Source organism: Lacerta agilis, chromosome 3, assembly GCF_009819535.1.
Source record: "Lacerta agilis isolate rLacAgi1 chromosome 3, rLacAgi1.pri, whole genome shotgun sequence".
Classification (NCBI taxonomy): domain Eukaryota; kingdom Metazoa; phylum Chordata; class Lepidosauria; order Squamata; family Lacertidae; genus Lacerta; species Lacerta agilis.
The window spans coordinates 70251659-70273831 of NC_046314.1; the positions used below are offsets into that span (position 1 = coordinate 70251659).

General features: G+C 42.6%; 1 protein-coding gene across 3 annotated transcripts in view; it reads left to right on the forward strand.

The window, feature by feature from the left end:
- The window catches only part of KIF25 (kinesin family member 25), a 40926-nt gene that overhangs the window by 9621 nt on the left and 9132 nt on the right, over window positions 1–22173 (forward strand). For 2 of the 3 annotated variants that reach the window (XM_033144201.1, XM_033144202.1), the window contains 7 exons: window positions 848–951; window positions 1754–1842; window positions 5971–6013; window positions 11261–11328; window positions 14257–14331; window positions 16394–16543; window positions 18593–18769. In XM_033144201.1, the coding sequence (XP_033000092.1) occupies window positions 848–951; window positions 1754–1842; window positions 5971–6013; window positions 11261–11328; window positions 14257–14331; window positions 16394–16543; window positions 18593–18769 (706 nt within the window). The remainder of the gene's footprint in view (window positions 1–847; window positions 952–1753; window positions 1843–5970; window positions 6014–11260; window positions 11329–14256; window positions 14332–16393; window positions 16544–18592; window positions 18770–22173) is intronic. The other variant, XM_033144203.1, reaches the window with a different exon arrangement.

Sequence of the window (22173 nt, forward strand, 5' to 3'; positions counted from 1 at the left end):
TGTATAAACTTGAAAAGTATACATTTAAAAATTAATTTTTTTAATGAAAGTAGTGATGAGGTGGAACGTGTTTCTTTGGAAACTGAACAATGAAAACACAAGCACAGGTCTGGGCAGCCTGTGGTTTATTAAATGATGCTGGAGAACGCTATCTATGGCTACCAGCCACAATGGCAATGGTCTTCCTTCACTGTCAGAGGCAGTAGGCCTCTGAAAACCAGTTGCACAAGTTGTCACAAGTGAGGAGAGCACTGTTGCATTTACGTCCTGCTTATGGCCAGCTGCTGTGAGAACAGGATGCTAGCTAGATGGGCCTTTTTCCGGATTGAGCAGGGCTCTTTTTATGGCCTTCCATTGGACTCAAAATTCCCAGTTGCCCCAATCAGAATTGCCAATAGCCTAGGATGATGGGAGTTGTAGTCCAGTGTCATCTGAAGGACCACAGTTGCCCTACCTTTAATATAAACATTGTCCAGGTACTTCAGATCAAGGTCCATCTTGCCCAGCACTCTGTTCCCAGCAGCAACTGACTGAATGCCCCTGGACGCTCCCAAGCAAGGCACAAAACAGCAGCAAAGTGCAATTTGGGTGGAGCTATGGCATACCGCCGTGATGTACTCATGGCAGAGCTTCTCTACCCATGAACTATACAAATGTTTTTAGTGCAGAGAACAAAGTCTCAAAAGAGAGTGCTGGACTTGAAGAGGCTCTCTGTGATAATATTTGCATATTCCATTTTTAAATGGCTTCTTGTTTGGAGGCATCAGTGTGCAGATGCTCTCAGGCCCATGCCTGAGGGGGAAATAGCTTGACAGTTCTGTGAACATTTGTGAAAATGTCTTTTCAGCCTTTCAGACCAGAGCCTTTGAACTTGAGCAGTCCTTGCATGAAGTAAATGAGCGATACCAGAAAGAAAAACAAAGGAGAAAAGTACTTCATAACAGTTTAATTGTAAGTGTCCTGGTAATTGAGTCTGTAATGTCTTTTTAAAAGATCTACATAAATATCAGAGTTGCCAGTGTGCAACTTGAGATGACTTTCCAGTTCCTTTTTATCAGTTCCTATATCTGCATGGGAGGATGTGCTCACGGCTTCTCTTGTCTGCTCTTTCCAAGCCTGTTGCCTTCCCTTTATTCCCAGCTGCTGTGGGAGAAAATGGAACAGCCATGGCTGTATCCTCTTCAAACTGTGGGGCTTTTTAAAGAAACAGTAGGGTTGTGTGAATTGCAACCTTTTAAATTATGCCTTGACTTCATGTGCTGTGTAAGAATATTTACTTTCACTAATGTATCAGTCAGATTACAGTGGCTAAAAAGGGGGGGGGGGCAGACTAAGGAGATTAAGACCATCATCTTTCATCAAAATCCTGGTCTGGGGTAAAATCAACTTGGACACTTTTTCACTCTCTGTGATAATTTAATGAGGCAGAGCCACTGACAGAGGAAGAGGAGTGCGAGGGGAGCGCATCGCCCCCATCAGGTTGCCATCGCAGCTGCCCATGCTGGACGCGCAGTGCGCCCCATCCCAGGACACACGCCATGCCCCTGCAGGCGGCGCACCCCGCCCCAGGACGCACACCAGCCCCTCCCCCACCTGCTCTCCGCTCCACCACCGCAGAGCTTCAGTATTCATGAGGCAAGATAGCAACACCACAACTTTCTGTATTTTCTTACCGCATCTGATTCACACTATTTCACTATTTCATTCCTGAGTTTTTAAGACTGCTGACTATGTTTCTGCGTTGCATCCTCAGGAACTAAGGGGAAATATCAGAGTCCATTGCAGGATCCGCCCACTGTTACCATTTGATACACCTCCTGGAGAGTCAGACTTAAAAGACAGGTAATTTATTTCATGAATACAGGTATAGTTATGTTAACTGACACTAGTTCTGTTAACTGAGAGCCAGTGTGGTGTAGTGGTTAAGAGTGGTATACTCGTAATCTGGGGAACCGGGTTCCTGTCTCTGCTCCTCCACCTGCAGCTGCTGGGTGACCTTGGGCTAGTCACACTTCTTTGAAGTCTCTCAGCCCCACTCACCTCACAGAGTGTTTGTTGTGGGGGAGGAAGGGAAAGGAGAATGTTAGCCGCTTTGAGACTCCGCCGGGTAGTGAAAAGCGGGATATCAAATCCAAACTCTTCTTCTTCTCTTCTTCTTGGGTGTCTTTCCGGCGCCAGGAAAAGACCTTTTTATTTTCCTAGGCTTTTCAACTTTTGTTGGTCTGTGTTGCTTTTATAGAGTTGCTTTTTTTGGCTGAATTTATGGGTGTTAGATATTTACAGTATTGTAAGCCACACAGATAATGTGTTTGAAAGCTCGGGTACAAATCTGAATCATAAACAGTCTAATTGTTCCCCTTCTATTTGAAAATGTTGGTTAGATTCTGCATTTTTACATACTTTGGAAGACACTTCCACTTTACAAGTGGAATCTGCAACAAACTTCCATTTTATCCTCACACCCTAACAGGAATGTTCCTGTTTAGAATTCCAGCCAGTTAGATGTGTTCTCCTCCAAGGCAGTAGTGGGATCAAGCAAGCCAATTTACTCCTCTGTCTCCCAGTTGTCCATTTTTTTTCCAACCAACATTCAACATTCTTTAGCTCTTGAAAGACATTGAGCATGATGAATCCTCTTTTGGCTGAGGGGTTTTTTGGTGGGCGGAGGGGGATGTTGTCATGTCCCTTTTGGTTTTTAAAAAATGTTTTGTATTTTTCTGTGCTCACGGACTCATCTAGGCATGTTAATGGTTCCCTCTTGCTTCTCCAATTCTGTTGGCACTCAACCATCTGAATTCTCTGTTAGAGGAAATTAGGGTGATTTTTACTCATGTCTCCTTTTATAGCCTTCCAGCTTCTTAGATCTGGAGGATTCTGACATCACCATTGTCGGGTTCAGATTACAGGAGGTAACAACGTGCTTGGGCTCTGACATGCAAGCCCTGCCCCCAGCATCCCCATACGTGTGGCCCTCCCCACTCCATCCCCAACCTTCCTCGGGCTGAGCAAGGAAGAGCTGCAAGAGGGCTTTTATTTGCCTTTCCTTGGAATGCCATGCATGACTGGGGGACCTTGTTTCATGCCCCTGTCTCCATTCATTGATTCAACGTTTTGTCTTTATCTTCTGATTAGCTTTCATGAAGGTGGAAGCGCCTCTGAAACATCCTTTTGTATCCTCTGAGCTTGGCAGATCTTGTGCATAACTCAGTATGGAAGATGCTGTGAAGGCAGAAAAGAAAGCCGAGATGCTTTCTGCCTGGCTTATTCGCATAATCCTCCCCGTACTCCAAGCTTGGTGGGGCCCCAGGAAACAGTTTGGGGGGGCTGAACAAAGCCCTTTCCAGACTGCTAGTTATCCTTTTTCCTTTAAAGAAACTAATGGAACTTTTCTTCCAATGAACCTGTGAGTACACTATCAATACAGACAATGAAAGATGGAGCCACAAAAGTGATATTGAAAGTAGGCAATTCCCCTTCCTTATTGGATCTTCCAGGTGACCTGCTTGTTGAGCATGTATCCTGATGTACATGAAAGCTACATCATAACTGGTCTTTTGTTCTGATTTGTTTATGGGCTGGTTAGAGGACAGTGATCAATCATCCCGCATTCATCCTGATTTCCTTATAGGGTGCTTGTACATCTTCCCATTAATCATGTCTTCCTTTCACACGCCTTAATGCACATCCTTGTCACTTTGCAAAACTGTGAGAAGTTCCATTCTTTTCGAAAGTGGATCTCTTGGGTGACAGAGCACTTTAATAACTTTAATTGTGCAAACGTGAATCCCTCCTGCAAAACATTGACAGTCTGGAGGTGCCCAGAATCACTGTATTGAGTGTTTGTGTTTTTCTTACGTTGCTCACCAAACTGCCTTGCTGTTCAGGTTCCATTAACTCAGACACCCTTTTCCCATGTCACATCCCTCTCGAAGGCTGAAAGAACAGAAGGGATATGCTGATGTAGCAAGCCTATACTGCTACTTTATAATCTGTTGCTTTGTAATCAACCCTGATGTAGGGACATCAATCCCAGAAAGCCACAAGAAGTGTCCCTTTATGTTTGCTTGTATATGAGTTTAAGAAGGTTGTATTTATTTCTGTTTGCTAAGGTTCGGGAAGGGGGGGGAGGAATAAAATACTGCTGCAATTAGAAAAGCAATTACAGCTAAGAGGAGAGCTGTGTAATCTAGGATTATTATGGCTCCAAGGAACACGGTTGTTTTTCTGAGGCTCACCAAATAGCGGTACGTTTATCAGCAAAACTGCAGCGCAAAGCAGAGTGGTCATTGCTCCAGCACAGGTCTAAGCATCCTGTGTTTCTCCGCTCTCCCCATACATTTCTCAGCAAAACTTGCTTTTCTCCCAGCACTTACACAGGTAGACCAAGACAGCTGCAGCTGCAAACCCACACTTCCATTTCCTTTAATGTAGTGCTCTGATCTTCATGTTGTCCAAGTTGCTAGCGCTCACACTTTGTTAAGAGCTAAGGGTGGAATTCAGTGTAGCGCTAAGGGGTATGCATGTGAGGAACGAGGTCCGCTGGCACCACAGGATTGTCCCCTCTCCTCTCCCTGTGCCACCTAAACCTGTCCTGGGCATTCCCCCGCATCTTCTGGAGCAGATTTAGGGGGGAAGGGTGGGGGAGAGCGGACCTTGTTTTCCATACGCAACAATTAGTTGAATCCTGCCCGTAGTTTGAGCCTGCATATTTATAATTTTCATTTGGAAATAGCAGCTGGGGATGGGTGTTGATCAGAACTGGGATCATAGAGGGGATGGAAGGTTTTTAAAGCCATTTAAACCCACAAACTGTAGTCCTGACAAAGATCATCCCCACTTGCTGTTTGTTTCTTTCCAATAACTGTTCCCAACGGTAGAGGAGCTTCATGAGCAAATTTTGAGACGGTTGCTGATGACCAAAATGGGTTGGGTAACGTCTCTCTTCAAGTGGTGGCAGGAGAAAAGCATCTATACCCCATGCTTCAGCCTGAAAAGCTCTCAGGGTGGCTTGCATATCAACAAAAACAACACAGCCCCTGCCCTCTGTCTTAAAAGACACAGCACATAAGGAAAAAGGAATGGGGAAGGAAGAGGAAAACATGCATACTCCGGCACCAAATTCTTAATGTTGCAAGGTTCTTATAATGACTAGCTTGGATGGGAAGAGACTGCTTACAGTACAAAAGCAGGCCTTGGTGACCCCTGAGAAATACTCTTCCTGGAAGTGACTATAATGCTGGAAGTTGTTGACCTTATAAGGTGGGGTCTTCATTTGGCCTAGCTGGAATTGCTTTTTGTAAGTCGCATCATGACAGGGAGACTCATACTGGCCCAGCTGATGCCACCATTCTCAGAGGAGATGGTCCTCTCTTTCTCCTCAGAGGACAGTTGGACCTGATAGTCTCTGGGGGAAGCAGCAGTGAATGAAGGTGGCTGTTCTTGTTTGGATACCATCTGCGTATTTTATTACCAGGAATATGGCCTCTGCTTTCCTCTGTTCTGGTGAGGCAGTCACAGTATTCAGAGCTCTAGGGAATTTTATTATGTAAGGAACGGGGAAAGGTGGTGTTTGCACATGGTTTCACAACTATTTGGCAATTTCCACACCTGGGGTCCCAATCTGAGCTCAAGACCATTCCTGCAGCTTGCTTATCTTTGTGGTTATTCCTGCCCTGACTGTACCCCTGCCTCCTGGTTGTCAGGTTCACTCCAAGAGTGAGTAGCAGTCAATGTGAGCCTAGGAGAACAATCAGAAAACTCTTCCCCATCTAGCCAGAAGGCCAGCGTACGTTCTACAAGGAGAAGCAAGGGGCACACATTTTGCCACTAACCTGTGGCATATCATTGGGCCTTAGGCTCCTAGGTTTCTTGGGTATTTGTGCAATTGGCTGTTTTGTTAAAGTTTATGCAAATTGCTGGTTGTGTTCTTCTTGAATGTTTTGTAAGTTAATACATTTTGTTGTCAAAAAGGCAGAGAAACATCCCAGAAAATGTGGTGTGTGAAGCTGATGATGTGAGTATATTTAAGTTTCTATGGCTTTTAATGGTTTTGTTTTCTGCTTTTATTGCTGTAAACCACTTATCCCTTGTGGGATAAGAATGAGTGGGCTGTGATATCTTCACTTTCCAAGAGCTTTGCATCCTCCCATGCAGCATTCGCTTTATGACTGACTCCCCATCCCCCTCTGATATCCTGAAGGCTTGGAGTATTGATGTTACCCTCCCCATTTCTCCATCACACTGTACAGCCTCCTTTAGTGACTGTGGTTAGGAAGTTACCGGTATTTCTGGCACTGTGAAGTGAGTTCTGGCGGTCCCTTGTTAACCATTTCCTTCTAGCATATCAATGTGCAAAAGGCTTTGTTTGCCCTCACTGTAACTCTGCGTGTGCATCTGTGTAAGTGTAAGGGGTTACATTTGTACCTTGGAAGTCGAACGGAATCCATTCTGGAAGTCCGTCCGACTTCCAAAACGTTCAAAAACCAAAGCGCAGTTTCCGATTGGCTGCAGGAAGTTCCTGCAGCCAATCAGAAGCCACGGAAGCTCTGTCAGACGTTCGACTTCCAAAAATAGTTTGCAAAGCGGAACAGTCACTTCCGGGTTTGTGGCGTTCAGGAGCCAAAACGTTTGAGAACTAAGCTGTTCGAAAACCAAGGTACAACTGTATTCTTATTCCAGTTTTTCAGCTAGGCCAAGGCTGAGTGGGTTGCTTGTGATGACACAATGGTATGTGAGCATTCCCAGCATTCGAACCCAGTGCTTGGCCCACCGAATCACACGCCTGAGTTCTGTCGGTGGCACTTCAGCTCCAACAATAAAAGTTATTTCCCTCCTTAAACTACTTGTAGTTGCTTCACTGATGCCTTGCCAGAGGCTAGAAATACAGTGTCTAAAATGTGGCTGCCTACCAAGCGTTGCTTTCAAATGGATTAAAGGGAACCTGACTTAAATCCACCAAAGCAGGGGGCTTGAGAGCTGAGCTGCAAATCCAGATGGCATTCCAGTATTAATTAAGCCTGTTACCAAGAAATAACATTTGAAATGCATGGAGCTAAGATGGAGGTTTTGTGGTAATTTTCTCGACTATTAGGGCTTTCCATCAGATACTCTTCATTATTTACACTTCATGCAAGTGTGTAGCCAATTTTCCTTTTATGGTAGCATATAAAATGCAGCAAAAGAGCCCATGAACATATGTAGCTGTCTTATACGTATTTGCTCAGGTCTTCTGTCCACCTAGCCCAGTGCTGTCTGCCTGGCTTGGCAGCATCTGTTACAGGATTTCAGATTGCAATCTTTCCCATCATTTCTTTCTTCCTTTTGTGTAAGTGATGATGCTGGGGATTGATCTTGGGGTCATCTGCATGCAAAGCACCTTATCCACCATTGAGTTATGGTGCTTCCATGCATTAGATCTACTCTGTCCCCTATATGATCTAGGCATGTACAGTGGTGCCCCGCTAGACGAATGCCTCGCTAGACGAAAAACTCACTAGACGAAAGGCATTTGCTAGCGGAAGGCTGCCCCACAAGACGAAATTGTCAATGGGGCTGCCTCGCAAGACGGGGGGAAAAAAATTCGTCACGCGAAAACCGCTATTGCATTGGTGCTTCGCTAGACGAAAAAAGCGCTAGACGAAGATACTCGCAGAACGAATTATTTTCGTCTAGCGAGGCACCACTGTACTTGGATCCATTCAAACACAGATTTAATGGGCTGTTTTGGAGGAAGGTGTTCTCTTAGGTTTTTGTTGTTGTTTTTAAATAAAAATAATACTTTGCATACTTCTGCAAACCTAAGACTTTCCCGAAGCATGTTGATATTTCACGTCTGTCTCTCATTTTGACTCCACCCACCCCTGTTGACCCTCATCACCTGAATTTGCCATTTATCTTATGAAAATCATCTGGGCAAATGCTTGATTTTGAAGATTGCATTTTAGAATATGTGCTTTTGACACTGACCAAACGGAAGGTTCTGGGTTTTGATTCGCAGAGTTCAATTCATCTAGAGCAGCCTTTCTCAACCTCGGGTCCCCAGATATTTTTAGCCTACAACTCCCATCATCCCTAGGTAGAAGGACCAGTGGTCAGGGATGATGGGAGTTGTATTCCAAAAACATCAGGGGACCCAAGGTTGAGAAATCTAGACCAACTGCTGAAATCCTTGACTAAGGAAGGAGATTCTTCAGTTAGAGTCAGAAACTAGCATCACTGGGAAAACATCCAGAACTTTGTTAGTTACCATTTAGACTCCTAATGGCATTTGTATCTGAATCAGCAGAATGTAGATGAGGACTGGTTTGGTATAGTGGTTAGTATTTTGGACCTAGGTTCAAATCCTTACTTAGACATGACACTCATTGAGTGACTTTCGGCAAGTCACCCTTTCAGCCCAACCTACCTCCCAGCTTGTTGAGAAGATAAAATAGAGGGGGAACTATATCTTGAGCTCCATGGGTGGGGGGAAGATGCATAGCAGCTATAGCAACGGGACACAGCAAGCTGACCCTTTGGCTTGGCTTGCCCACCCACTCCTCTCCCTTAATGTGACCCTCCAACAAAGCTCATTGCTGTGTTCTCCAAGCTCCTAGAAAAGCATTATGAACCCATTGCTTCCAGTTTGTTTCCAGTTCTATCTTCTCTCTTTCTGGCACTTTCCTATATAACCCTCCAGTATCTCACTGCTGGGGCGCGGGTGGCGCTGTGGGTTAAACCACAGAGCCTAGGGCTTGCTGATCAGAAGGTCGGCGGTTTGAATCCCCGCGATGGGTGAGCTGCCATTGCTCGGTCCCTGCTCCTGCCCACCTAGCAGTTTGAAAGCATGTCAAAGTGCAAGTAGATAAATAGGTACTGCTCCAGCGGGAAGGTAAACGGCGTTTCTGTGCGCTGCTCTGGTTCACCAGAAGCGGTTTAGTCATGCTTCCCACATGACCCGGAAGCTGTACGCCAGCTCCCTCAACCAGTAACGCAAGATGAGTGCCACAAGCCCAGAGTCGGACACGACTGGACCTAATGGTCAGGGGTCCCTTTACCTTTACCTTTATCTCACTGCTACTTCAGTTGAAAGGCTCATGGAGTCTAGTACTTGAACCTTAACAAATATTATCGCTAATCCTGATGCTAACGCACCTCTGGCATTAGTGAACTGCCATTGTAATGGCAATTGATTTATTGCTGAAATCAGACTGGGTATATTCCAGTGGGATTTGTCAAGCATTTGTAGAACTGCAATTGCTGCATGATTTCAAATGGAATGTAATTTGAAAACGACAGCACTGGACCAAAATTACTTCAGATTTGGGGAGGCTTGAAAGCTGTTGAAAGACTGTGGTAAATAAAAAGTCTGTTTGTTTAGAGATTCTTGCCTTGAAATTTGCTAGAGGGGCAAGTGATCTCTTTTTTCGCCCCCTTTGAGTCTTGTAAATCTTGGCTTGAGAACTATCACTTCAGTTCCAAGGCCTAAAAAAGGTTTTAGGTTTTTATTGCAAGTAAAGCACAGTATTTCATTTCACCGTTTTGAGTTCCTTCGTCCTTATAAAGCCTTGGAATCTTTTTCATATGGATGATTTTGGCTACTGGCATTGGAGGTATGAGAGCGTGGTTATTGTCATGGCAACTGCTTGCTTTACTAATTGGTTTGAAATGTGAAATTGGTTTTATCAGTTTAAAAGAGCAGATGTTTGGCTTTCCTTTCCACTTTTTCTAGTTCATAACATTTACTTTGCAGTTCTACTTCTTGGTTTGCTAGTAACAGCCAACATATGTAGTTAATATTGCCACCTACCTGAGCCTTGAAGCAGATGGTGTGACTGCACTCATTATTTTCTGTAACCAAAATGTATCGTGTCAATCAAGCTTGGCATGGAAGAGGATATTGGCAGTCTACCAAGTTGACTCGGCATATGCAGAATAGGTCGGGAGATGTATAGAAGAAGAGTCTTCTACTGGTGGGTCAGGACACACTGCTGATCCACTACTGATTTACTGTTTGGGTAAAAGGTGGGTCATGCAGATTGAAGTCTACTGATCTAGCTCATTCCATATGAGAGAGCATCATTGTTCGTGGCAAGGATGGAAAAGAGCTGGTTTCATACTGATAGTAAACTGGAGGTCACAGAAACGTGTGTGTGTTCATGTGGTATTTACAGTGCAATCTCATGCATGTTTACTCAGACATAACTGAGACATAACTCAGCACTTTAACTGGTATGATGTGAATGTGACTCAATGGAAATTCTAAGAATATGATGCCCAAGTGGCAGCATGATGACTCAACGGCGATTACTTTGTTCAACATGCCAACCAGCTAACCTATTGCATAATAATCTAGAGTCAAACTTATTTGTTGTTGTTGTTCAGTCGTTCAGTCGTGTCCGACTCTTTGTGACCCCATGAACCAGAGCACGCCAGGCACGCCTATCCTTCACTGGTCAAACTTATACTGCACAATTAAAAAATGTAGTTGGACTGGTCACAACTCTGTTAAAACAGGGACTGCCCTATCGGGACTGGAACTACAGCAGCATAGGGAAAGTGAGTTCAACACTTTCCTCCTGTGCCATTTTCAGCAATTAAAGTTACTCCTCTGTGCATGGCTTCTGTTGGTTGAGATGCTATAAAATATAAGCAATAGGACAAATACTTCCCCGAACTGCAGGTTTAATTCCATAGAAGTGCCACGACAGCAATGCCTCTTCTTAATTGAGGGGGTGCTCTTGTTCCTTGTTGTTGTCATCCCCACAACAAGTAGAAACGTATTTTCAGGCTTTCCTCTATAATTGGGTTTCAAAAAAAAAAATACTTAGGATTGCATTTAAACTGCTAGATTCCACAACACAAATCCAAAGGTTTGGATGAAACCCCCTGTCCTTTCTGAGTGCTGAGAGAGCATACTAAGAAGAGCAGAATACAGGGCTTTGTGTCACTTCCTCTTCCTGTTCCTGAGTCAAATTCTTTGGATATGGGTATAGATATTGGGCTATCTATTCCTCTCGTTGCTATCTAGATTTCTGCTAGGTGGACCAACTGCATACAGCTGTGCGTGGCAACCCAAGTGCTCAGTTCACTGCACTCCCACCCCTCCAGCCTGTGGCATTGAGGAACCATGTATTAAAGGCAGGATATGGCTATGTGGTTTTTGCAGTTTGGAAGGTCTAAACGTCCCACTTTGTGGTGAACCTTTAAGCATACATTTTCTTTTCGTTTAGACTTATATGATGTATATGTTTTAATTGTTACCACCCTTGTTTTCTGTTAGGAAACCGTCTTTGTAAAATGCAACCGTCCCGGTCATGCTTTGATAAACAGGACGTTCCAGTATGAAAGGTGGGTGGTCTTGAGAACCATTGTGGCTTTGACTTAAATATATATGATTTTTAATATGAATCGATAATGGGACTCTGACTGTTCTGAAGACACCTTGCATTTGCTACTTCCTCATAAATCTTTTCAAGACTTACAACTGTGAAACAAAATGAAATTCTGAATTCTCTCTGAAGGAGGAAATGTTTTATTCTTCTATATTTGAAAAGTAGATTGTTATCACTAGGGTTAATCTGGTGCTCAGATGAAGTTTCCCTTCACATACATGCTGTTTCTCCATGATGTTTCCCCATGGAGCTATTACTATTGCAGTCACATAGGGGACAGTGATAATCTGAGTGGATTTAGGGAACAGTGTGGTTTAAAATATCAATAGATAGATGCATGGGGATAACAACCAAAGGCACACATATTTTGGTATCTCCCCTCAGTTAATGGGTTAGAAATAGTTGTCCTATTCTTGGTGATTTTTACTGAGGTAAAAGCTTCACACTCCTTTACCAGTAAATAAATGGCTTCACGCATTCTAAGTATCTCATTTTCTGAGAACAACTGAAAATTATTCCTATGTCAAGATTCAGTTGCCTTATATTCCTGTCATGGGCAGTGCCTCCCTGATCAGTTCATATGGATGAAGGACCCAGTTCTTTATATTTTAATACAGGAGACTGTGTTACCAGTTCAAAATATTGTTACACGACATTTCCGTGTGCTCTGGCACTCATCATGGTGTCCCATTGTGCCAGAAGTGGTTTAGTCATGCTGGCCACATGGCCCAGAAAGCTGTCTGGGGACAAACACCGGCTCCCTCAGCCTGAAAGCAAGATGAGTGCTGCACCCCATGGTCACCTTTGACTGGACTTAACCATCCAGTGGTCCTTTACCTTTTTACCCTTTTACCTTTACAGAACATGCCATATGTGCAGCATTTTGTGTTTAGTTCCTTCCCCACCACCTGCCAAAAAAGATGAAGGTTAGAATAGTAAATCCTTTCAAAGAATGTAGCTCTTGGAATTGTGTTTTTCAGTGTCCCCACGCAGCTTATTCTTATAAGCAGAAGAGCATATGGTTCTTATGAACTTCAAATGTCTATTTTTTTAGCAGCTTTTTAGTGGAACTAATAAATGTCAAAATGCTTGGTTCTATTTCAGCAGGAAAAAAAGATCTAGCTTTTCAGTATTTTATGGTTTTTTCAGATACTTTTATTAGTGGATAGTAAATAAAACAATAATGAAACAAACTAAAAACAAGGGTTTCAATGTTCAGGATCAAATCGACATTAAAGAGCATGCGGCTGGAAGATGGAGGTAGACCAATGTCATTTTGCACGAGCAGGTCGCTTGAGATTGCTTTGCGTTCATTAACCAGAGAGGAAAGCAGATCTGAATTGTTCATTGACACAAAATGAAGCTACTGTGCCTAATTACATCCCATTTAAACACCCATCAGACAGAACCTTAATGAAGCAAGTTCCATATCACCATGCAAGCATAACCCCTTAGAAAATGTCCTAGTATTTAAGAAAGTAAAGTTTTATCCTGTGAATACTCACACTTGTTTTGTGGGAAAAATTGCCCCCATTAAATATTGCACTAACCATAAAACACATACTGCTGCTGTGTCCTATTACTGTGAGTTTTAAGTGGCAATCGCTCATTTGAACCCGTGGCATTCCTAGCAGAGATCAGCTTTTGAAGACTATTTTGTCTTATTACCTTGGGCAGCTACCTAATAATGGCATGGTGTTAAATTACCATTTTGTCTTTAGGGATGGGTGGCTGTCAGTTTAGGTTTCTCTCAAGTTTCTTGTTTCTGCAGTCTTAAGTTCAGTTCTCCACATCAGTTTGTAAGGGTTTGGTTTTTTTTAATCCTCATGAATTTTCGTCAGCATTTTAGTACACATTTCTCCTAATATACACATTTTTGTAAGCACTTTTGCCTGATATATGCATTTTTGCAAAGCAGTTTTCCCTAATAAAATGCATTTTTTTTTTGTTTTAGCTTTGCTAGTAAATGCATTTCATGTACACTTTACCCTTTGTAAACATTTCTTGGCTGCAAAAGTCCATTGCAAAATTCAGAGGAGTGCCAATTTATAAAGTTGGCTGTGTTTCAGTTTGCTTAATGTTTGGAAAACTCTGGCATTAGAGAGGTTCACACTGAAATGCAAACTGAATTAAATTTCTCCCCCATTCCTATTTGTCCCACCTCATCATGAGCTCTGCAGCAAGCCTCTGATGTTGTGTTGGCCATAATCTGAATCCACATGGGTCTATTTCCAGTGTGGTGTGGCAACCATATGATATGAGGCAGCCGATAATCCACTTATTTCCCCACCATGGAAGGCAGGCTGGGTGTTGATCAGTACTGACTGATCCATATACATCATCTAGATTCTTGCAAAAGTACCAACTTGGTCATAACTATGGTACCCACCTAACTGTAGGCCTCTAAGGATTCCCCCTCCCCAATAGCCACAGAATTCCTTCCAAAATCTCAGCAAAGCCACCACAGCACAGATGTTAAAAATGAAGCTAGAATCCAAGTAACATGCTTCTGTGAGTAGACAGTAAAATAAAAAGGGGGGTTTGAAATTGAATGAAAACATATCACAGCCTAGTCTGTGTCTCTAGAAATAGCTAAGATTTGACAAGGTCCTCCTTGGCAATGTCCAGAACACTTTAGACTCCTTGCATCTGGCTACTGGAACAGAATTGTGGCTCAACTCTGTTTAATTTCCTGGTGTCTAAACCAGCTTAAGCGTAGGCGTGAGTATTCCCATCCATAGATCTTAGTGCTTCTGAAGAAATTGTTTCACAATATTGGAGATTTCAGTGAATAATGCTGCTCTGTTCTTTGTTCTTCTTTCTTCACTGCAAACATTCCCAGACCATTTTGCCACAATGACTGATTTTTATTTTACATCTACAGAGTTTACAGTGCTTCTGATTCTCAAGTGACAGTGTTTGCAGATGTAGCCCCTTTGCTAACATCTCTGTTGGATGGGTGAGTTGAAAAGGGAAGGGAAGTGCTTCTAATAGTGTAACAACAGTCTCAAAGATGGTCTGTTTCTTAGAGAGAGAACACAGAGGCGTAAACCCTACCAAGAAGTTAATGCACCTGCCACAAAAGTAGGGAGTTCTTCTTTTCTCCTGGACTTTGATATGGTACATTAAAAGTATGATGAACTAAAGACCATCAGAAGAAACAACACCACAGCAAATCTGGTGTCTTGCTATAGGGATCCATAAGATGGCAAAATTGCCTCTTTTGGGTCCATTTAGAAAACAACAACACCATGTCCTAGAAGGGAGGGGAGGAGGTGTTAAATGTTCTTTCCAAAATTCCTACTACCAGGTTTTCGGCTAACTCCAGTGCATTTGTTATGCACACAGATTAGGGAAGCATCTTGCCCCTTAAGCCTGTTTCTGTTTAAAAGAGGTTCCCTGAAACATGGCTTTTTTCCCTTTGCTTCTCCCCCCTTCAGCCATTCAGGAAATGTTCTGTTATTGGAAACAAAAGTACTTCGTGCCTTTTCAGGACACACCATTTAAACAAAAGCAGATTGTTTGTCTGGAAAAGATGAGCTCCCTCTACCAGCCATGTTTTTGATCAATATCCCATCTGTAAAATGCAGAACAGGCGCAGTGTTTTGACTTTGAGCTTGCTGCCCCTTCTGACCGTTTGTGGTATGAGCCATGAGTGATCTGTAACATCACCTTATGAGAAAGCTGGTGAACATTTCTGCACTAAAGGTGCAAGCGGGGGGTGGAGGGTGGAACTGTGGTTGATGCTGGATGTTTTAAATTTTGATAGTCACCTGGAACTAACCCGTTTGAAGTATAGTGGAATTGGAAGTAGTGGTTCTCTCCACATCTTGGATTAAATGCTGAATCCCTCTCTCTCAATAGGTTGTCATGATTCACAAACTGGTCCAAATAAACAACGGCGCATAAAAGGAGCCTACTATTTTTTTCTTCTTCAAGCAGTGCCTAGCCTTACTTTCAGAAAAGAGCTGGAATATGTGGATTCTGCTTCCTGAGTTCACAATGCTGGATCTGTAATACCTTGTACTGTAGATTCTTATCCCTTTCCCAGGACCAGATCCACACATTTCCTTTCCTCTGTACAATATACCAGCATCCTCCTCATCTCTCGTTTTAAGGGGCTAACTGGAACAATGCCAGGAGGTATCTTAAAAGGCAAAACTATCTAAATTAAATGCTCAGCTGGGTTTTGCAATCTGGGTCAAAACATTGGGAAAAGGTGGAATCTTATACTGGGGCAGGGATGGCCTGTTAAATCTTGTGAGCTGGACCTGATCTACAATGCAGTTCTAGCTGTGCCATAAATGTTTTGCTCACGATGTCTGTTTCATTTGAAATGGTAAAAAAAACTGGTTTCAAAAGTTTATGAGGGATTGAGCAATGTAATGTTATGCCCCCCCCCCTCTCTCTCTCACACACACACAAGCTATGTGAAAATCCTGGCTGCTAGGCATAGCTAACTTCAAATGTACTGCTACTAGGCTACCATTTAAAGAACAGAGAATGCTCCTAAGATTGCAGAGAGCTCTTGAAAAGTATCCCGTCCCAGCAACACTGATAATCTTAAACTGGCTCATATCACGAGCTGAAAGCATCCTTCCAGATGATTCTGCAGAGTTCTGTGGCTGCTAAATTGTATTCCACAACTTGCCTCCATGAAAAGTAAACCAAGGACTCTTGTTACAAAAGGAAACAGCCCCATTCTGGAGCAATTGTCTGTCCTTGCTTCTGCCCTCCCTTGCTTCCCTCACCCTGCTCCCATTTTCCTGTTTTCTCCACAGAAGGGAAGGGGGAAAGGGATTTTGCCCATCTATTCCAAGTGGATTTCTTCTCCCCACTGTGGAATTTCCAGGAGGGGTGGAGGGAGGGAGAGTATATTGGAGTGTTTTGGAATTAGCAAGTTCTATGAACTTTTGTGTGAAATTGTTAAAAAACTGGAAAATGAATTTTCTTCTCAACAGTTTCCAGCTTCGATCAATAGTAGCTGTTGGCTTTGAGAATCTTGCTTTTCTTCTTTGCAGGTACAATGTGTGCATTATGGCTTACGGACAGACTGGAAGCGGGAAAACACACACAATGTTGGGTCCACAGTCTGAGAGTAATTTCACTTTCTCCATGGAAGATGAACAAGACTTAGGAATTATTCCTAGAGCTAGTGAAGAAGTATTCAGGTATTGATGACAGCAGATGACAGTGTTATGTTTATTTCAACTGATTAGTTCATTTAGTATCTTCCTCTCAATTCAGAGTTTCTCAATGTGCAGTACAGGAGTTGCAGCCGGGGAGACGAGAAGCAGAAAAAAGCTAAATGCAGTCTTAATAGGTTCATCTCTCACACAGAGTGTTTCACAACTTCAGGGCCATTATGGAGGATTCCTGCTCTCCTGTGGTCACCAACCCAATGACTGATGATACTATTTATACCTTTTGAGTGCTGGATCTCAGCACTCTGAGTAATCCATGGAATGGAAAGATAAAAAGGGTGGGACTTCATTTCCTGTGGCTTTTAATTTTAAATAATTATGAAAGCCCATTTAGAAAATACCAGAGTAGACATTTAAACCAATCATCAATATGCACAGATAAATCACTCGACGGCAAATTCTTTCCATTTTCATTGTACAAAATTAATTACAATTCTTATTTCAGAGTACTTCTGCACAAGCCCATCTCTGTTGCAATGTCTGATATTTTCCCTCCTTCCTCATTGTCCTTTGTGGTTCTCAGTCAGGGCTTTGTGCATTTACTGTACATATGTTCTTCCTTCTCTTACAATTACGAGGCTGTTCTTTGAATTTTGGGGGCAGGCTTCTTTAAAAATTAAAAAAGCCAGATGTGCACACAGGAAGCCGCGCGCCCCTTCAGATATAGCCAGGAGCATGCAGGATTACTGGCAGTTAAAATGGAAATGAGTTTGTGTCACTGAGGCCTGGTGAATAACGGCATTTGTGCATAAATAGGCCGAAATGTATGTTGAAAAGATAATGAGTTGCATCCAGAGATCCACCAACAGAATAAATTTTGGTAGTTGTGCTGTGCTGTAAACTATTGCGCAAGAGCTAGTAGAAGACTTTGCACAACACAGACTTAGCTCAAGCACACAACTTGAGCTCTTGTGGAAGAGATTACACAATATCTGGTTCCACTTTACACTAGTACACACCTTGAGAAATTGTGCTTGAGTTTGTTCAATGCCTTGCGCTAGCAAGAGTTTTCACAGACGCATACTGCTGGATTCCACTTCTGTTTTCTCACACAGGGACTTTGTACTAAGTTGGGAAAACCCCTTCTGCTCAGGTAGGTAGTACTGTATATACTCGAGTGTAAACCGGCCCGAATATAAGCCGAGGCACCTAATTTTACCACAAAAAACTGGGAAAACTTATTGACTCAAGTATAAGCCTAGCGGCAAAGGAAGAGGAGGAGGAGGAGGGAGCATCCCAAAAGGGCTCCTTTCGGGCCGCTCGTCCCTCCGCCTCTGCTGCTCGCAAGAGCAGGCATAGGAGCTGCGGTTGGGAGAGGCGCAGTGCAGCACCTCTCCCAATCACGGTTCCTGTGCCTGCCCTTGCAAGAGGCGGGCGGCAGCGGGACCAGCGGCAAGAAAGGGCTCCTTTTGGGCCGCTCATCCCTCCACCGCCACCTCTGCCTCACTCGAGTATAAGCTGAGGGGGGCTTTTTTAGCATTAAAAATGTGCTGAAAATGTTGGCTTATACTCCAATATATACGGTATTTCACTTACAAAAGGGCACGTTTGGATCCAATCCAATATGTTCTGATCAAAGTGAAGGTAACTGGTATCAAAAATCAGATTAACTGGACAGATTACAGCAGATTACGTGGGCTACTGGTACTGTAAAATACCATGCAAAAAAATGGTTGAGAATGTAAACATTAAGGATCTTGCAGTCGTCGTTGGCCTTGCTAATTTCGTCAACAAATCTCTTTTCCTTTTCAAGTTCTACTTTTTGCACAGATATTGCAACTGTGGCGCCTGTGCAACTGAAGCGTATTGTCAACAGAATTGTTCCAGTATATCGCAGCCACAGCATAATGGGCTGGGTTTCTCAGAAGAGCGGTGCATGCTCATGGTTAGGAAGTTTGGGGTATTTAGATAAGCGCTTAAGTCAGGCTGTTAATAGTCCCCTGGATCACAAGCCTAGTTTATTCAGGGTTTTGTTTCAGTCACTAAAGCTCTCCCCACTCCCCTCTCCTTTTCCAGACTCCTTTCAGAAAAGCCACTAGGAAGCCATTGGGTTGAGGTTTCTGTCGTGGAAGTATATAATAATGAAGTCTTTGATCTTCTGGCCAAAGACAGCTGTGGAAGAACGAGTAGTGTCAAAAGGGACATAATCACAAATAAGGAAGGAAAAAGTGATATCCCACTTCTTACCCATGAGTGAGTACTCCTGTGCATCTGTGACCAAGAAGTCATGCAGCCTGTGTCGGTGACGAAAAATGCTAATCTGTATAACATTGTTAAGATCAACTTGCTTTTCATACTCATTTGTTACTCGTTAGCATCACTGCAATACGACTTTTTCCTGCCCACTGCCTTTTTATTTATTTGTGTGTGTGTGTTAAGAAATATTTTTCTGAAAGTTCCCCCACCTGGGGATCTCTTGCCAGCTAAAGTTTTTCAGGATTTGGAGTGTCTCAATCTTATTTGCTCTCTAGGCGGGGAGGGGAGGGGGACATATTGTAACTTTGCCTACACTTTGAAATTCATTATAGTAGAAAGCAGGAAAGGGTTTCAGGGTTTTGTTTTGTTTTTTTGCTTTGAAAACAGTTTCAGCTGGTAAAATTCCACAGAAAACCAAAACTGTTTTTATTTCCAGTGGAAATGTGATTCCGCCCCCCTTCTTAAACTCCTGTAGTCACAAATTCACAATACACAACACAAGCATTTATTATGCTGTTTTTTTAGGGGGGGGGGCTAGAAGGCAGACACAACAGACCCTTTATTTCCTTCATAAACTATAATATACTACACCCACAAAAGAGATAATTTAAGACAGTATTTTTGTCTGTGGGTTTCACTAACATAAGCAAACCACTCAAGCTTTGTTTATGTGGTTCTGTATTATTGCCAAAAATCCTTGATTAAAAATACGCCAAATGTGCTGGAGGGCTGAGCAGACATAATTCCCTCCGTTTTATATTCTGCATGAATTGATCACCCCACAGAAAATTGGGGACCACTGAGAAAAAAATTTTAATGGCTCTTTCTGCAATCAGGGATCTGAACGTTTCTGAAGTCTAATGTTCTTGTTCAGTGGATTTTCTTCATAATGTTTACACCTAAGGACAAAAAGTTTAGGATTCAGTGTAATAAAAACCAATTTTAAAACAATAAATTCATGATTTATTTGGAAGGAGAAAGGGGAAATCAGACTTTGTAGAGTTGGAAGGGACCTCAAGGTAACAGTTTAGCAGACCAAGTTAACACGATATTGAGAAAGCATTGCTGTTGTCATCAACTAACACCGTAATTTCTAGTGTCTGGTTACATGTTACATTTTTCCTTCTTGGTTTGCTCTGCCAAGAGATAAATCTTACATTTATTTCTTGTTGGCTGAAAGGGCCTGACTTGGTTTGGATGGTCATATTTTGGCTTATTAAACTGAGATCTGCTCAACCTTTTGCTTATACATGGAGCCCCTTCACTCAAGCCATGTTTAAACCAAGAACCCCCTAATCAACCAAAGCATGGCTACCTACTTTGGAAAAAGGCAGGCTATTACACCAACTTCAAGCTGTGGTTTGATATTTTAGTTTGTTCCGAAGCTGGGAACCATTATTTCCTAATTAATATGAAACAGGAAACTGGTTAATTAGAGACTTTCTGGTCTAATCTGGTTCCTGGCAAAGGGAATACGGTAGTTCAAAAGCTCCTCTTGCATATCTCAGCTAAATAAGCTAAGATATGGTCATCCAAACATGCTCAGTGGCTAAGCAGTGACTGCAGAATTCACTAAAATAATCTATATAGTGACTGCAGCGTATTTTTTGTGTATTATGAGGAAAGATGGCAGTTGCCATTTGATAAAACTAATTTACCAAAGTAATAGATTCCCAAAGTCTTATTTATCATCTTTCTCACCAAATTGACCTACCCCAGTTCCACACAGCCATAGGTCAGTTAACTAAAGTATTCAACTTCTGTGATCCTCCTACAACCCATTGCCCATGCTTTCTCTCCAAGAAATTTATGGCTTGTATTTGAAATCTTGAGGCCTGTAGTATCATTCTTGAGTCATTCCTGTCCTGCGATTTAGTGAGGGAGAAATATGCTGCATGCTGGAATATGTGTCATGTGGTAGAAAACTGGCAAGCCTAAGATCCCCCTTTTCTTCCCATTGTTTGGGAGGCTTTGCTTTTATTGCAGTTTTTTATTATGCAGTTTTTAGAAATTTCAGGGAAGAAAAAGCTCCTTTTATAGAAATGTTTATGTGTCCAAGACTAAATATATATATATATATATATATATATATATATATATATATATATATATATATATATACACACACACACACACACACACACACACACACACACACACACACACACCCCATCCTGCTAGATGTATAAAAAGTGTGTCTTAAATTCAATGCATTTAGGGAAAACCTTAATAAACACATAATATTAAGTATTTATACAAAAAAGCTGGAAAATGAAAGACAGATCAAAACAAAATAAGGGAACCATGGTGATTGGCCACCCTTACTCTAAAGAGTCGAAAATAAGTTATGGGGGTTTTGAGTAGTGTTTCATCTATAGCCAAGGAAGAATTGTTGTGCTTTTCCTTCAGAGACATTGCACGCTGGGAGTTTGTTCTTGAAACCTTCTGGCACATAGGCTACCATATTGGTTGCATTCTGCTAACCTGATTATAGAAATAGCATGTTGATATCCGGCGGGAACCAAAGGTGCTGTTTGGTTTTTTTGTACTTGGATGTACTTGGCTATGAAAAGCAGGTAGGTGCTTTTCTTTGAGTACGTTCCCTCTGAGCGAACATTTGCCACCATGGGGACAGGGAGCTGCCTTTGAAATAAGAGCCATTTCTTTCTTTTATAGATTGAGCAATCTGTAATACCCATCAATGGGTATTGAGTCCCATTTGACTCCAATGTGCACCCAGAATGTAACTCCTCGGAAACTAAACTTGCAGCCGTCTCCCACCCCATGTGGCAGATGCTTTTCACTGACAGCCAGTGTGGTGTAGTGGTTAAGAGCGGTGGACTCATAATCTGGTGTACCGGGTTCGCGTCTCCGCTCCTCCACATGCAGCTGCTGGGTGACCTTGGGCTAGTCACACTTCTCTGAAGTCTCTCAGCCCCACTCACCTCACAGAGTGTTTGTTGTGGGGGAGGAAGGGAAAGGAGAATGTTAGCCGCTTTGAGACTCCGCCGGGTAGTGATAAAGCGGGATATCAAATCCAAACTCTTCTTCTCTTCTTCTTCATGCTGTCTTCAAGCTGCTGGTTTTGCATGCAGGCAACCGTATGCAGCACCCAGTGCATGTTGACCTTGAACTTTGAATGCACAGCTCCAAGCCACCTTAAACTGAAGTGTCTGAGAGTTGAGGGGAGAGATGTTGCCTCCTCCAGAAATGAAAATGGGACACTGACTTTCTGGCCTCAAAGGAGGGTCTTCCTCCCATCCTCCTTCCCTTGAGAAAAATTGAAATTCTGTTAAAAACATAGAGTTTCCCTTTCTAAATGTTGGTGTGCTGTCAGTTTCTCAATGACATTTCTTCCTTCTTGGGTATTATTAGGTAGTAATTCAGCTGATATTTTGGAC